This window comes from Bos grunniens, chromosome 7 (genome assembly GCF_055505025.1).
Source record: "Bos grunniens cultivar Pamir isolate PY7600 chromosome 7, Bosgru_T2T1.0, whole genome shotgun sequence".
In the NCBI taxonomy this organism is placed as follows: domain Eukaryota; kingdom Metazoa; phylum Chordata; class Mammalia; order Artiodactyla; family Bovidae; genus Bos; species Bos grunniens.
The window spans coordinates 16,894,465-16,910,858 of record NC_141171.1 but is presented as its reverse complement, the minus strand read 5'-3'; the positions used below and the strand labels follow the sequence as shown (position 1 = coordinate 16,910,858).

The window sequence follows — 16,394 nt, the reverse complement described above, 5'->3', positions numbered from 1 at the left end:
TCCTTGAAGGGAAGGAAGAGACCCTGATTGTGGCCAGGGTGTGACAGAGGCCTGCAACCCCTGCCGCTTGCAGATGTAAACGAGTGTGCGGAGACCCCTGGCGTCTGCACTAATGGCCTTTGCGTCAACACCGATGGCTCATTCCGCTGCGAGTGTCCCTTTGGTTACAGCCTGGACTTCACGGGTGTCAGCTGCGTGGGTGAGGGACTAGCCCACCCCAGCTTGCTTCCCAGGAAAGGAAGGAGCTGGGGAGGGCAAATGCCACCCAAGGGAGCATCCCGCCTCTCAGCCGCTATCACTCTGCACACCCACCTGTCCATCTCACCAACGTTTACTTGCTCATTCACTCATTCATTCATGCATTTGCAGAGTTATTCATTTATTTACTCTTTCACCTATTCACTTATTCACACATTCTCACACTTATTCATTCATTCATTTACGTACTCTCTTGCTCATTCATTCACTAGCTTACATTCACCTATTTTTAAAGCTTTTACTATTTCTTTTTTAATATTTATTTAATTGGCTGCATCAGGTCTTAGTTGCGGCATGCAGGATCTTAGTTATGGTGTGTGAACTCTTTGTTGCATGTGAACTCAGTTGCGGCATGTGGGATCGAGTTCCCTGACCAGGCATGGAACCCGGGTGTCCTGCAGTGGGAGCACAGAGTCTTAGCCACCGGGTCACCAGGAAGTCCCTCATTCACGTATTCACTTACCGAATGCCTCTGCCCCGAGTCCAGCCCTGATGCGGCAAATCTAGCCCTGTCCAGTCTGTAGACACTCAGCAGGAGGCAGACAGGATCATGTCAAGGGTGGGGGCTCCCTGAAGGCCCTGACCACCCCCTTACCTCCCCACCGCAGACACAGATGAGTGCTCCATCGGGCACCCCTGTGGGGGAGGCACCTGCACCAATGTCATAGGAGGCTTCGAATGTGCCTGTGCAGATGGCTTTGAACCTGGTCCCATGATGACCTGCGAGGGTAAGGCTTGGCCTGCCCAGACCTGGGGCTGTGAAACGGAGGCTAATGGGGGCTGACCTGAGAAAGGGAGAGGAGGTCCTGCAGGCAGACCCCACCCACCCGGCACCTCCACTGGCCTTTCCAGACATTGATGAGTGCTCCCTGAACCCCCTGCTCTGTGCCTTCCGCTGCCACAACACCGAGGGCTCCTACGTGTGCACCTGTCCAGTCGGCTATGCGTTACGAGAGGATGGGGCCATGTGCCGAGGTAGGACCCGCACAGGCAGGTGGCGGATAGACAGGGCGCTGGGGCTCGCCATACCTCGGTCCCGAGAGAAAATGAAGAAATAAGAGCTGTGCCTCCAAGAGTGGGAATGAGTACTAAGTGATAAAGTGACGGGAGAGCTGAGACAAGTGAGGTGCAATGGGTGCTCTTTTGTGAGGGGTGGTTCTGTATTTTTATGAAAGGGGAGCATCTCCTCAGTCTAACAGAACAGGACTGTGGCTCCGGAGGCCTCTCTGGTGGTGACTGGACATGCCCTGAATGGGCTGGCACAGTGGGGACAGTGACTGTTCCCTTCCCCCCTGGGGACACGTGGAAATGTCTGGAGATACTTTTTATTGTCACAGTTGAATAGAGGTGGGGGTTGCTACAGGCATCGGGTGGCCAAGGTTGCTGTTCAGTATCCTACACTGGACAGAAGAGCCTCCCACCACAAAGAATTTTCGAGTCCCAAATGTCCATAGTGTAGAGGGTAGAAACCCTGGCCTGGGACTTGGTCCCTCAAGGGCTGTTTCAGGGTCAATGTTCCAGGGACCATGGTGAAGGTCATACAGATTCAGAGACCCTGATGTGGGCAGGGGATGCAGGTGTTTGGGGCAGTCCTGACCATCCCCTCCCACTTGACTTCCCAGGAAGTCTGGGATAGGTGGGGGAGGAATGGACAGTGGGCAGTGCTTCAGGTACCTCTCTGGGAGGCCATTGGAGGGTGGGAGAGTCCAGATTTTCACAGCCTGGAGCTGAGCCATGAGCACCATCGACCCATGGTCACCCACAGATGTGGACGAGTGTGCAGACGGTGAGCAAGACTGCCACGCCCGGGGAATGCTGTGCAAGAACCTCATTGGCACTTTCGCCTGCATCTGCCCCCCAGGCATGAGGCCCCAGCCAGGCTCCAGGGAGGGCTGCACAGGTACAGAGGGCTTCCCCACCCTATCCCACCACAGACAAGAGAGTTCAAAGCCAGAGGGCATGCGAGGAGGTAGACATGGATCCTGGAGGTGGAGGGCAGACATGGACCCTGGAGGTGGAGGCCAGCTCAGAGGACTCTGGCCTCCCTGCCTCCCTGCCGGCCTGCCTTATCCCTCCTGCCTCAGATGATGATGAATGCCGTGCCCAGCCCAGCCCCTGTGCCAACGGCCACTGCATCAACACCGTGGGCAGCTTCCACTGTGACTGTGACGAGGGCTACCAGCCCAGCCCCAGCCTCACCAAGTGCCAGGGTGAGTGTGACAAAGTCCCAGTGTGGCACCACCACCCGGGAGTTCCCTGAGGCGGGGACAGGGTTGGGGGCACCGAGGGGGTTACCCAGCCAATCCAGACACATGTGTTCATCGCATGCCCCCAGCTTCCCTTCGTCCCTTCGGTCACCCCCCCGAAAGATGAGGGCATGTCCCCACTACCCTATCATTACACCCAGGAAGAGGCCCTCCCCAAGTTCACCACTTCGTGGGGCTAAACCTAGAGCGCGACCCAGTGGTACCAGGTGTCCGGGCGACTTATCTGTCCTGGTCCCCAGTGTCCTTGTCGCCTTCTCTCTACACACTCTGCTCCTGGAGCACAGTCTCCACCCCTCAGCTTCAGGCCAAGGGGGTGTATCCAGCTGCCTCCCGTACCACCCCAGCCTCCATGACCCCCAGATGCAGCTCACCCCAGAACAAGTTCAGTACCTGCTCCCTGAACCCCATCTCAGTGATGCCCTGCTTCCCACCCGGACCCCCAAGCCAGCCTCCCCAAGTAATCTGATGACCTTCTCCCCACCTCCGTGGACATCACCTCTCTGCTCTGGCCCCACTGTCTGTCCTGGAGGCCACAACCTTTTGCCTCCACGCTACCCCTTGACCATCCGTTCTCCCTGCGGCCAGAGGGATGCTGCCGTTTGACCTCAGAAAGCCGCCCACATCTGCAGCCCAGGGGCTACGCCTCGGATTTGGGGTCTCTAGGTTCTGCCACAGTCCAGCCCAGCCGCCAGAGGGCGTTTCACAGAGCTAGGCCAGGGCGAGAAGGGGGCGGGCAGACTTCCCTGGTGGTCCCCTGGTTAAGACTCCACGCTTCCACTGCAAGGAGCTAGGGTTTGATCCCTGGTTGGGGAACTAAGATCTTCCATGCTGCGTAATGCACCCAAAGCAGGGGGAAAAAACCACAGTGCTGGGCGACCACAGTTTAGAAGCCGCCACGCAGTGGACATGCGCAGTCGTGTTGGAGATGCTGGAACCTATATGTAGATTCTCAGCACCGCCGATGCCCTTGGGGAAGGGGAGCCTGGATGGAAGGCTTGTTCCTCCCGCCCGTCATCTCCACCTGTTCTCCCCAGACATCCGGCAGGGGCCCTGCTTCTCTGAGGTGCTGCAGGCCACGTGCCAGGCTCAGTCCAGCAGGGGCGAGGCGGTCACCAGGGCCGAGTGCTGCTGCGGGGGCGGCCGCGGCTGGGGCCCCGGCTGCGAGCCCTGTCCGCTACCTGGCACGTCTGCCCACCGGAAGTTGTGCCCCCACGGCTCGGGCTACACTGCCGACGGCCGAGGTGGGTACTGTTCTCTGTCGTGTGCCTGTGCCGCGGCCAGTGTTCGTGTGTGTGAACCAGTGTGTATGCATCTCTGTGCTGGCGGGTGGGTGGACCAGTGTGAACCACAGCCCCTTCATCGCTCTGTGAGTGTGTGTGCATGAACTTGGGTGGATGGGTGAGCAGGTGTGTGAACCAAAGTGTGTGTGTATGTGTGTGTGTGTCCTTTGTTCTGGGTGTGTGGGGGCTCCTTAGTGTGTGAGAGTGTGTGAGCTGGTGTGCCTCTCCTATGAGTGCAAGCTAGTTGAGCATGTGAGCTGGTGTGTGTTATGTGTGCGAGCTTGTTAGCATGTGTGTGTGTGTGTGCTGTTGAGGGTGAGGCTGGGTGGGGAGTTCACACCAGAAAGTGGATGAGAAGGAGTGAGCTGGTTCAGGATTCTGATAAGCATCTATGAGGATGGGCACATGTGTGAGCGAGTGTGCGTGTCTGACCCAGAGAAACCCATGAGTGTGTGCCCTTGTGATTCTGTAGAAGCATCTAAGCAGGTGACTGGCATGTCCATCTTTGCTTCCATGTATGTGTCTGGGGTGTCCTGATGAGGTGTTGCTGGTGAGGCTATGTGTCCTCCACCCTGAGGGCTCTCAGCGTCCAGTAGGAGGAGCTTCATAAGCCTGAGTGTGGGGATCACAGGGGCTGGGTCTCCAGCTCTGGGGTGCAGGGCGGGGAAGCAAGGGCTGGCCTTACCTCCCAGGGGAGTGCTGGTGGACCCGAGGGAGGTGGCATGTCCCAGTGACCAAGGTGGGTAGCCCCAGCCAAGCCCTGCTTGTCCTCAGATGTGGATGAGTGCCGTGTGCTCCCTCACCTGTGCCCTCATGGTGAATGCATCAATAGCCTTGGCTCCTTCCGTTGCCACTGCCAGGCTGGGTACGCGCCTGACACCACTGCCACAGCCTGCCTAGGTGAGCCCCCCGCCCCTTTCTCTGAGCCTCTCCTTACAGCACCTGGCACACACTTCCATGAGAAAACCAAGTCCAGAAAGCAAAGCAGCTTCGTTTCTTTCCTCCACCCGACTCTATTTGGGCCGCTTTTCTCCTGTTATTTGGTGCATCCTAAGATTTTCAATTACATTGTGTAGCAGGGGTTCATCTAAATCAGGGTCAGCAAACTCCTGCCCAAAGGCTGAATCCGGCCCTCTGCTTGTTTTGTTAATAAAGTTTTATTGTCACACGGCCATGCCTGTTTGTCTTCTCATACAGTGGCTGTTTTTCCTGCTACAAAGAGTTGAGTAGTTGGAATTAAGACCACAAAGCCAAATATATTTACTCTCTCGCTTTTTGCAGAAAAAAATGCTGGTTCCTTGGTTAAGCCTACAGATTCTGGTTGTCTAGGGTCTGGGAAAGAGGCCTCAACTGGGCCTGGGTGGAGAACCCCACCCCTGAGCCCCCAGGAATGTCTGTCTGACCCTCCTGAGTGCTGTGTCCCGTCTAGATGTGGATGAGTGCAGCCAGGCCCCTACGCCATGTCCCTTCCTCTGCAAAAACACTGAGGGCAGCTTCCTGTGTGCCTGCCCCCGTGGCTACCTGCTGGAGGAGAACGGCAGGATCTGCCGAGGTGACATCCCTCTTCCCACACCCACGGCCCATGGGGCTCTGTCCCTGTCCTCCTCAGGGGCTCCCCCTCCCGTTGCATGGGGTGAGCTTCTGTCTCCAGGGCATCTCCCCTGGGAAGCCCCCAGCCCCGGCAGGCCCTACCCTGAGCCCTCCGGGACCTTCTGTGTCACAGACCTGGATGAGTGCTCCTCCAGGCAGCACAACTGCCAGTTCTTCTGCGTCAACACCATCGGTGCCTTCACCTGCCGCTGTCCCCCTGGCTTCACCCAGCGCCACCAGGCCTGCTTTGGTGAGTCCCCTCAGCCCTCCCTGGCAGCATGACCCCAGCTTTCACCAGATAAGAAGCAAAGGCACAGTGTGGGCCAGATGTCAGGGACACAGGGGTGATCAAAGTGCTTGTTCTGTCGCTGTTTACATCCTAGTGGTGTCTTGGACCTCAGTCTTCTTCCTTGCCCTAGGAACCTAGGAGGCCACCCTCAGGAGTCTCTCTGACCTTGGCCCAGGACACCTATCCTCACCTCTGGTGTGCTGAGTCTGTCTTTTAGGGCTTCTCCAGGCTGCTCCTAAAAGCCAAGGGGCTTATACAGTCCACACCAATCACTTCTTAGTGTCTTGTGACCTGGGAGGACCAGATCTCCCCCAAGGGCTGAGCCCAGTCACAGGTGGCTTTGTTTGGGCTCCCATGAACTCAGCTAACAGATACTGAACACCTGTGTACTAGGCAGTGCTCTAGACCAGAAATCAGCAGACTCCAGCCCCCAGGTCAAGCCCAGCCCCCTGCTTGCTTTTGTCAATAAAGTTTTATTGGCACACAGCCATGCCCATTCATTTACATGTCTGTGGCTGCTTTTGCTACAACAGCAGAACCTAGTAGTTGCAATAGGGTAAATGATATTTCCTACCTGGTCCTTTACAGAAGCAGTTTGCTTCATCCTGTTCTAGACCCCAAGGGTATAGGACATGATTCAGTTATACACAGGGTGATTAAGTCGCTAAGTTGTGCCCGACTCGTTTGTGACCCCATGGATTATAGCCCACCAAGCTCCTCTGTCCATGGAATTTCCCAGGCAAGAGTACTAGGGTAGGTTGCCATTTCCTTCTGCTGTTTCTGTCCCAACCCAGGGGTTGAACCTGCATCTCCTGCATTGGCAGGTGGCTTCCTTACCACTGAGCCACCACATGTACACCACATGTGTACATATATACTTATCTATTCTTTTTCATATTCTTTTCCCATATAGGTTATTACAGAATATTTAGTAGAGTTCTTTGTGAATATTTAGTAGGTCCTTGTTGGTTATCTATTTTATATATAGTAGGGTGTGTATATTCGGAGAAGGCAATGGCACCCCACTCCAGTACTCTTGCCTGGAGAATTCCATGGACGGAGGAGCCTGGTGGGCTGCAGTCCATGGGGTCGCTAAGAGTCGGACACGACTGAGCAACTTCACTTTCACTTTTCACTTTCATGCATTGGAGGAGGAAATGGCAACCCACTCCAGTGTTCTTGCCTGGAGAACCCCAGGGACAGGGGAGCCTGGTGGGCTGCCGTCTTTGGGGTCGCACAAAGTCAGACACAACTGAAGCGACTTAGCAGCAGCAGCAGCAGGGTGTGTATATTAATCCCAAACTCCTACTAATTCATCCCTCCCCCTCGCCTTTTCCCCTTTGGCAACCATAAATTTTTTTACTGTGTCTGTGAGTCTGTTTCTGTTTTATATATGAGTTCATTTACGTCATCTTTTTAGATTCCGTGTGTAAGTGATATCATATGATATTTGTGTTTCTCAGTCTGACTTACTTCACTTAGTACGACAATCTCTAGATCCATCCATGTTGCTGCAAACGGCACTATTTCATTCATTGTAGTATTACTAACCACAGTCACCATGCTGTACATTACATCCCATGATTCATTTATTTTTAACTGGAAATTTGTACCTATGATCCCCTTAACGCCTTTCACTCACCCCCCCAAAACCCTTCTCTAACAACCATGAGTTTATTCTCTGTATCTGTGAGCTTGGCTTTCTTATTTTGTTTTTAGATTCCATATATAAGTGGGATCATATGGCATTTGTCTTTCTCTGTCCAACTGATTTCATCTTAGCAAAATACTCACAAGGTCCAACCAACCATGTTATCATGAACAGCAGGATCTCCTTTTTTATAGCTGACTAATAGTCCATTGTACACATGTAACACATTTTTCTTTTTTCATCTGTCTTTGGACACTTAGGTTGTTTCAGCTCTTGGCTATTCTGAATAATGCTGCAATGATCATGGGGCTGTGGATATCTTTTCGAATTAGTGTTTTCATTTTCTTTGGATAAACACACCCAGAAGAGGAATCACTAGGAGGCCTACAATTTTAAAACAGAATTAATGACAAGCCTCACTGAAAGAGGAAATTTGAGCAAAGGTTTGAAGGAGGTGAGCCATGTGCATATCTGGTAAAGGAGTGAGCATTTCCAGCCACGAAATGACAGGCATTCCCCTTTTTCTGTTGTTGTTGTTCAGTCACTTTCCCTCCTTCCTGAGGTGAGCACGCTTAACGTGGCAACTGTGTGTGTGCAGCTGTACACGTGTGCACACAAAGGCTTAGAATACCCAATTCCTCCTGTACCCAAGACAGCTTCTAGGTTCCCACAGGGATGTGCCTGGTGTCGAGAATCTTCATACTCAATGAAGAAGATGTGCTACGTGTGTGTATATATATATGTATATGTATACGTAGTGGAATACTACACAGCCACGAAAAAGAGTGAAATAATGCCATTTGCAGCAACATAGATGGACCTAGAGACTGTCATGCTAAGTGAAGTCAGACAGAGAAAGGCATATACCATATCACATCACTTAACACGCAGAAACTAAGATAAGGCACAAGTGAACCTATCTACAACATAGAAACAGGCTCTCAAACATAGAGAACAGATCTGTGGTACCCAAGGAGGATGGGGTGGGGGAGAGATTGATGGGGAGTTTGGGATTAGCAAATGCAAATTTAGTACAGAGAATAGATAAACATCAAGGTCCTATTCTATAGCATAGGGTATCCTATAATAAGCCATAATGGAAAAGAATGTGAAAAAAATATATATATATATATATAACTGAGTCACTTTGCTATATACAAGAAGCTAACACAACATTGTAAATTAACTTCATTTGAATAAGGTAAATTTTAAAAAATTAAAAAGTAAGGACTTTCTTGGCAATCCAGTGCTTCAGACTCTGTGCTCCCACCACAGGAGGTGTGGGTTCAATCCCTGATTGAGGGATTTAAGATTCCGCATGCCACATGGCCAAAAAAATAATTTTTTTTAATTAAAAAAAATATTAAATGATAAAAGAATCGCCAAACTCAAGGAAGCTCAAATTAGGATTGCACTTCCCTGGTGGCTCAGACGGTAAAGCGTCTGTCTACGATGCGGGAGACCTGGGTTCGAGCCCTGGGTTGGGAAGATCCCCTGGAGAAGGAAATGGCAATCCACTCCAGTACTATTGCCTGGAAAATCCCATGGACAGAGGACCCTGGTATGCTACAGTCTATAGGGTCACAAAGAGTTGGACATGACTGAGCAACTTCACTTCACTTTTTTAAGAAATGTGTGGTTCATTCTGCATGATCCTAGTCCCAGTGCAATTTACCACTGTGGGTCATGACCACCATGCCAATGTTGCCTGGTAACTAGGTTGTCTTGGCTCAGGCTGCCATTAGAAAGTATCATAGACCGGGTGGCTTAAAAAACAGACATTTATTGCCGGCTCTGGAGGCTGGAAATCTGAGATTAAGATCCGCTTGTGGTGAGGCTCTTCCTGGCTTGCAGACAGCTGCCTTCCTCACATGGGGGAGGGAGAACAGGAGTAATCTCTCTGATGTCTCTTACAAGGGCACCAATCCCATCATGAGGGCCCCACCCTCATGACCTTATCTAACCCTAATCACCACCCAAATGTCTCGCCTTCTAATACCATCACTCTGGGGGTTAGGGTTTCAACATGGGGATTTGGTGGTGGTGGTGAGGTGGGTGGGGACCCACACACATTCAGTCCATGACTCTGGCTGATACGCCACAATTTTCAGCTTTCCACGAGGACAGGGTGCAGTGGTTACCCCAGGTCATTTTCCCAGAGAAGGAAAAGGGTCTTTGTTAATTTTATGTTGAGCACTGTCCCAGTGCTTAATGTGATTAGATTAATTTAATTCTTATAAACACAATGAGGTAGATATTATCATCTCTACACTACAGCTGGTAAAGCTGAGGCACGGAGAGGGTAAGTCAATTGCCCCAAGTCACACAGCGTTGAGGTGGTAGAGAGTCAAACGAAGTCCTATTTGTGTGTGATCTCAAATGTTAGTGACGTTTCTGTGAAGTGGTCGCTGTTCTGGATCTCCTTTCACAGTGGGGGAGACTCAGGCCTCAGAGAGGTTAAGGTATGTCTGGAACAGTTGATCAGGTGGTAGGCCCGGCAGCATGGTGCCCTTACCACCCTCTTCTCTGTCCTCTGCAGACAATGACGAGTGCTTGGCCCAGCCTGGCCCATGTGGTACCCGTGGGCGCTGCCACAATGCCCCAGGCAGCTTCAGCTGTGAGTGCTATCAAGGCTTCACCCTGGACAGCTCCGGTCATGGCTGCAAAGGTAGAACTGGGCTTGGATGAGGTCTAGGCCCTCGGGGGTGCCCCTGGGGGCTGCCTGGCCAGCCTCTTGTCCTCTTTCTCAATCTCACAGACGTGGATGAATGCAATGGGCCTCATCGCTGCAAGCATGGCTGTCAGAACGAGCTGGGGGGCTATCGCTGCAGCTGCCCCCAGGGCTTCACCCCACATTCCCAGTGGAGCCAGTGTGTAGGTGAGTGGGGGGCCTGGGAGGAAGCTGACCCCCAACCAGAATCTGTCCAAACTTGGTGACTGGGAACCACTCCCAGGGCAGGATGCTGTGATAAGCAAGACTACCTAAAGGTCTGATGGGCTGGTTTAGAAGTTAGTTGAGTTCCCTGCTGCTGGAGAAGCTAGGGAGTCAGGGGTCTGCAGAGCCAGGGTGGCAGAGTGGTAGTCATTTCTCAGGGAGTGATAGTATGGAGAGCTCAGCGGAGAGTTTGAGATGTGCCTATGATCACTGAGAAAGTGTGCTTGGATTGATTAGTAATGTCTGCCATGGATGTGGCAATGGAAATGGGTGTGTGTATGCTACATCTTTTGTCGTACCTGTTGCAAGATGCCCTGAGTTTGAGGGACTAGTCTTCTGCCTTCCCTCCAGCCTTCCTCACTGCACACTGTTCTTTGCTGCTCCCAATAACAGCGTCATCCTCAGCTCTCCTCTTCCTTCTCCCCTGCAGTCTAGCCTTTACATTCTACCCACGTGGGGACCACTCTCCTGCGACCTCTCCATCACCTTTCCTTGGCCTTTGCCTTCCACCTCCTCTGCTCTGGGTATCACTGTCTGCCCCTCCCAGACTCTCCACCCACTGTGACTCAGCTTTCTCTGTCCTGCCACTACCTCCAGCACTGCCTTCTCTCTGGCTCCTCCTCCTGCCCCTCCTGGTGGGTCCTAAGCTAAATTCCCCATCTTTTGCCCTGTCTCACGTGTTTGTTGTCCCCTGGGAGCCCACAGGTAATTGCCTCGTTGGCCAGTCCCCGTTTCTCAGCCTGTCTCCTGCTCTGCATACTTACTCATTCATTCCTTTGGCAATGGTATGCCCGGGACCTGCCTTATTCAGGCCCTATGGATGCAGAAGTGAGCTGAGATCAGACTCCATTGCTGCCCACTCATTGTCCAGTCTTGAGGGGGAGACAGGGATCAATTATGTCAGTGGTTCTCAACCAGGTGCCATTTCGAAGTGTCATGGAGATACTTTTGATGATCACAACTGGGTGCTGGGTGCTCCTGGCATTTAGTGGGTGGACAGCCACCCAACACAGAGAATGAAATGGCCTCAAACCACAGTAATGCCAAGGGGGGAAATCTTGTTCTAAGAACATCCCACCATTTAGGAATTCCTGGGAAGTTTTTTGGTTTTGGTTTTGGTTTTTGTTTTTTCTCTTTTTCTGGCCACACTGCCCAGCAATTGGGATCTTAGTTCCCCAACCAGAGATCAAACCCATGCCCCTGTAGTGGAAGCAAAGAGTCTTAGCCACCAGTCTACCAGGAAGTCCCTAGGATTCCTGGGAAGTTTTGAGAAATGCTTCAAAGGAGAATCACGGGATCCGGGGTGGGGAGGTGAAGTACAGGGGCCGATAGACCTAGTCCAAGGACTTACAGGAAGCTTGATGGAGGCTTTTTTTTTTTTAATAGCTTTATTTATTTATTTATGGCTATGATGGGTCTTCATTGCTGTGCAGGCTTTTCTCTAGTTTCAGTGAGTGGGTTCTCATTGCAGTGGCTTCTCTTGCTGCAGAGCATGGGCTCTAAGGCCTGCAGGCTTCAGTAGTTGCAACACATGGGCTCAGTAGTTGCAGTTCTGGGGCTCTAGAGCACATAGGCTCAGTAGTTGTGGCACACGGGTTTAGTTGCTCAGCCATATATGGGATCTTCCTGGATCCGAGATCGAACCTGTATCCCCTACATTGGCAGGCAAATTCTTTACCACTGACCCACCAGGGAAGCCCCCTATGGAGGTTTCGACATTGGTCTTGGGCTTGAAGAAGGAGCTGGAGTTGCTTCATGGGGACGGGAGCAATGCAGGTGGAGGGCTCAGGAGATACGAAGGTGGCCCCCCGCCCCCCACCTCCCACCCTCTCTCCCCCTCCCCATCCACAGATGAGAACGAGTGTGTCCTGTCACCCTCGGCCTGTGGCAGTGCCTCCTGCCACAACACGCTGGGCGGCTTCCGCTGTGTCTGCCCCTCGGGCTTTGACTTTGACCAGGCCGTTAGGGGCTGCCAGGACGTGGATGAGTGTGCGGCTCGGAGCGGCCCCTGCAGCTACAGCTGTGCCAATACCCCCGGTGGCTTCCTGTGCGGCTGCCCTCGAGGCTACTTCCGGGCTGGGCAAGGGTGAGGGGCTTGAATGGAGTGAACCCAGAGCCCCCCATACCCCGGGAGTGCACACACACTCACGGGTCCACATGCAGGCATGTATATACATGTACGCTGAGAAATGGTGCAGAGGCCCAACAACACCTGTGGATGTGCATACACAAGCTCACACCCCACTGTAGTGTGTCATTGTCCTATACACCTTCATGTGCTCAGTGCTAATATACTCGAGTGTGCACAGGGCTCACACCTATGCCAACATGCCTGGGTACCCTTGTGCATTCCTGTATCCCAGTGTGCACATGTGTGCAAGCCCATTTTGACAGGGTGCACGCAGGCTCACACACACACACACACGGGTACACTCGGGTGTATATCCACACCTCTGCGTGCATGCAGGTTCACACCCACACCCACATAAGGGTGCACACACACATGTAGGTGCATGCAAAGACACACTGGCACACTCATCCTCGTCCCCATGGGCAGTGTGACTCCAAATGGAGTGTAGGGGGTTGGGTGGCTGGGGATGTCCCACCAGCCTGATTCACCTGCCCTCTGTCCTGGCCAAGGCACTGTGTCTCTGGCCTGGGCTTCAGCCCCGGATCCCAGGATGCCCCAGATGAGGGGGAGCCACTGTCACCTGAAGCCTGCTACGAATGCAAGATCAACGGCCAGCCTTCTCGTGACCGGCCACGGCGCAGCACTCGTAGGGACCACCAGGTGCCACGGGGGGTGCACTGGGCATGGGGAGCAGCCAGGGGATGGGCAGAGATGAGGAGCACAGACTCCAGGTCACAGCTGTCCCCTGTGTCATGGTGCCTGCCTGCATCTTACTGTACTTTCTCAGCCTGAGGATTCCCCTTGGGAGCTCTCTGGGGAACACAGGCCCCCCAAACACCCCAACTTGCTCCCACTGACAAGTCAGACCCCCCCACACACAGACCCTGGGTGTGATGCCTCCCAGGGATCCTTTCCATGGTACTTGGATGCAGGAGAAATGTCTTGAGCCCCCAAACCTGCCTATGCCCTGGGACTTGTCACCTGTCACCTCCTGGCAGGGACAGCCCTCTCTCAGAGTCCCTCTGGGTTTAAGCACCAGTAACCCTCATAATAGCCAGCTTAACCCCTTCTTCCCTCCCCCTCGTTCAGACCCTCTGCCTCTGCACCTCTTTCCAGTACCCATGATGCTCCTGGAACTATGCCCAGGCCTCCTGAACCCTTCTTGTCTCTGGAAATTGCAAGGGTCTCTCCCCCCTCCCCACTACACTCTCAAGAACAGCAGAGCAGTTCTGCAGTTTAGCCCCTCTGTCCCCTGGGGCCACTCCAGCCATGGCCCTGACCCCACCAGGGCCTTTTGTAGGGAGGATGTTTTTGTCACAGATTCAGCTTTCTTGTCCTTCAGCTGAACAGTCTCTGAGGCCACTTCTGGCCAGTCTTGCCACCATCCCCTCTAAGGCATCTGAAAGCTAAGCATTTGCTGCTGGATACATGTGCTGCTCCAAGCACTTCCTTTGCTTTTCTTTCTAGTTGTTGTTTTCCCCTTTCTGGGAAAAACCATGTGGGTATATGCCCAGGAGGCCTGGGCATAGTTCCAGGAGCATCATGGGTACTGGAAAGAGGTGCAGAAGCAGAGGGTCTGAACGAGGCGGAGGGAAGAAGGGGTTAGGCTGGTTGTTTTGAGGGTTATTGGTGCTTAAACCCAGAGGGACTCTGAGAGAGGGCTGTCCCAGCCAGGAGGTGACAGGCAACAAAGGCATTTGTTGCCATTATTTTTGTAAGCTTCATAGGGATAAGGCCCAGTGTCTCAGGTTTGCCACTGTTTCACCAGCCTTTGGAACTAAGAGTGACTGGAGTGGTTGTCAGGGCTTCTAGCATGGACCCAAGCAGATCTAGGCAGAAGCAGGCTGGGTCTTGTGGTTTTGCCTGCAATACCCACAGACTGCCAGCAGGTGTCACGAAGAGTGCATGTCTAGCAGCACTCCTGGTGAAGGGCTAAATCTCTGGAACTGAAAGGGGGGCGGGGGGGGGGGATGGACAGGAATAGCTTTCACTTTCAGGCAACAGCAAAATACCCCCATCAGCATGTAAATTAGGCAGAACAAACAGCTCTGCCCAGAGCAAAGGAGATGAAAACACAGATAACCTCCTGTGGGATTGGACACATCACCCATCCAGGGTCAGCCTGCCATTGAGGTTTGCTGGCTTATTCAGGGGTCCTGTCTGGCTGCCAGGGCCAGGAAGCATTCAGAGGAGCTTAGATAAAGAGGGTTTTGTCATCTGTACACAGCGGGGCTCTCAGAGAGCCCAGATGCAGGAAGTGCAGCGGGCCTCCGGAACTGGAGTGATGCTGGGCAGCGCCTCTGTCTGGCTCCTCTGTGTCTCTGTCACTGTGTGTCTGGGGCTGGCTCTTGCTGCAATGCCCATGGTCATAACTCCAGCCACCCCAGACAGAGTCTTTTCCAATGAGTTGGAAACATCAGATGTTCCAAAACATCAGTCTTTTCCAATGAGTTGGCTCTTCACATCAGGTGGCCAAAGTATTGGAGCTTCAGCTTCAGCATCAGTTCTTCCAATGAGTATTCATGGGTTGATTTCCCTTAGGATTGACTGGTTTGATCGCCTTGCAGTTCAAGGGACTCTCAAGAGTCTTTTCCAGCACCACAGTTGGAAAGCATCAATTCTTTGGTCTGGGTATCTGACGGGGAATCCTCTATTTCTTCTATCCAGACTGGCAGGGATCCAAGTAAGGTCCCTCGGTCGAAACAAGGGGTCTGAAGTCAGCCTGCCTCCCCCTCTTTGCTTTCCACCTGGGAACCAGCCTCCACCTTCACCCTCTGTCTACAGCCCAAGCTGACCATTGGCCTTGTGGGTGGAGGGCTAGACAGAAGTCAAGGGCATTGAGTGGTCCGTTTTTTACTCCACTTTAGAGATTGGCTGAAAATCTCCTCTTGGCCCCTTGCCTCCCCCCATACCCCTGCATTCTGATTTCTCCCAGCCCCTGCCGTTATCCACCTGGTCTTTCTCCCCAGGCGAGCCTGGCCAGCCTTGACACGGAGGCTCCGCTGACCTTGGGACTGAACCTCTCCTGTCTGGGCCAGGCCCAGCATATCTTAGAGCTGAGGCCAGCGCTGGAGAGCCTGGGGGGCCGCGTCCGCTACGTCATTGCCCGCGGCAACGAAAGAGGCTTCTTCCGCATGCATCACCTTCATGGTCTCAGCTCCCTGCAGCTGGGGCACCGGAAGCCAGGGCCTGGCACATACCAGCTGGAGGTTGTGAGTGTGGGCGAGCCTTGGGGCACCCAGCCAGAGGGGCGGCTGGGGGGCCAAGCCTTGCGGCTGAAGGTGCAGTTGCAGCTGCTATAATCCAGGGGTTCCCACACCTCCCACCTGGCCCCAGGCACCCCCTGCAGCCTGATTTTCAGACTCACCACCTGGGCACTGCCCCACCCCTGCCTCCTTCCACGGGGTTTTGGGGAAACTGATGTCACTCTGTTTGCTATGACCTACCCCCGCCCCGGGAGACCCTAGTGACAAGCCCTGGACTCGATGGGCCCCAGGGTCCCCATGTGGTCCTCCGCTCCAGAGGTGGGAGATTTGGAAGGCGGGAGGGTTCAATCCTCTGCAGCAATGGCCGACCAGGTGGAACCCCAAAACTCAGGAAGAGTGAAGTGCTATCCTCTGACCTCAAGCGAGCCCAGCCTCTACCCGAGGGACCCCGACACTGTTTCCTGGAGACAGCTGGCAGCCGCAGCTGCGTGCCCCCTCCACTTCTACAGCCAGGGTCCAGGAGGGCCCTGGGTTTCACTGTATCTGGTCAATCTCAGGCTGAAACTTCTGCACTGCAGGGGGGGCTGGCCCCAGGGGGTCGGGAGGACATGGGAATGGGTGGTTGGGGTGGGCCTAGGGCTCGTTCCTTCCAGCAGAAGAGCCCGCGGGGCCCCAGCCCAGTCACTGATGTGCAGCCATGTTCATCATCCCCACGGGGACTGGGCTAAGGTTCTGAGGATACTTTCATATCAGAAGCAGAGACAACAATAAAGTTATTTTGGGTTAA

The 16,394-nt window shown here is 53.5% G+C and overlaps 1 protein-coding gene across 1 annotated transcript in view; it reads left to right on the top strand.

The window, feature by feature from the left end:
* Window positions 1-16,394, top strand: part of FBN3 (fibrillin 3) — a 71,066-nt gene extending 54,672 nt beyond the window's left edge. Inside the window, 14 exon segments of the mRNA XM_086409659.1 lie at window positions 74-199; window positions 867-986; window positions 1,111-1,233; window positions 2,024-2,158; window positions 2,343-2,468; window positions 3,560-3,766; window positions 4,580-4,705; window positions 5,235-5,357; window positions 5,529-5,645; window positions 9,875-10,003; window positions 10,094-10,213; window positions 12,122-12,356; window positions 12,911-13,061; window positions 15,371-16,394. Of these exon segments, the coding sequence (XP_086265785.1) occupies window positions 74-199; window positions 867-986; window positions 1,111-1,233; window positions 2,024-2,158; window positions 2,343-2,468; window positions 3,560-3,766; window positions 4,580-4,705; window positions 5,235-5,357; window positions 5,529-5,645; window positions 9,875-10,003; window positions 10,094-10,213; window positions 12,122-12,356; window positions 12,911-13,061; window positions 15,371-15,703 (2,171 nt within the window). The 3' untranslated portion in view covers window positions 15,704-16,394.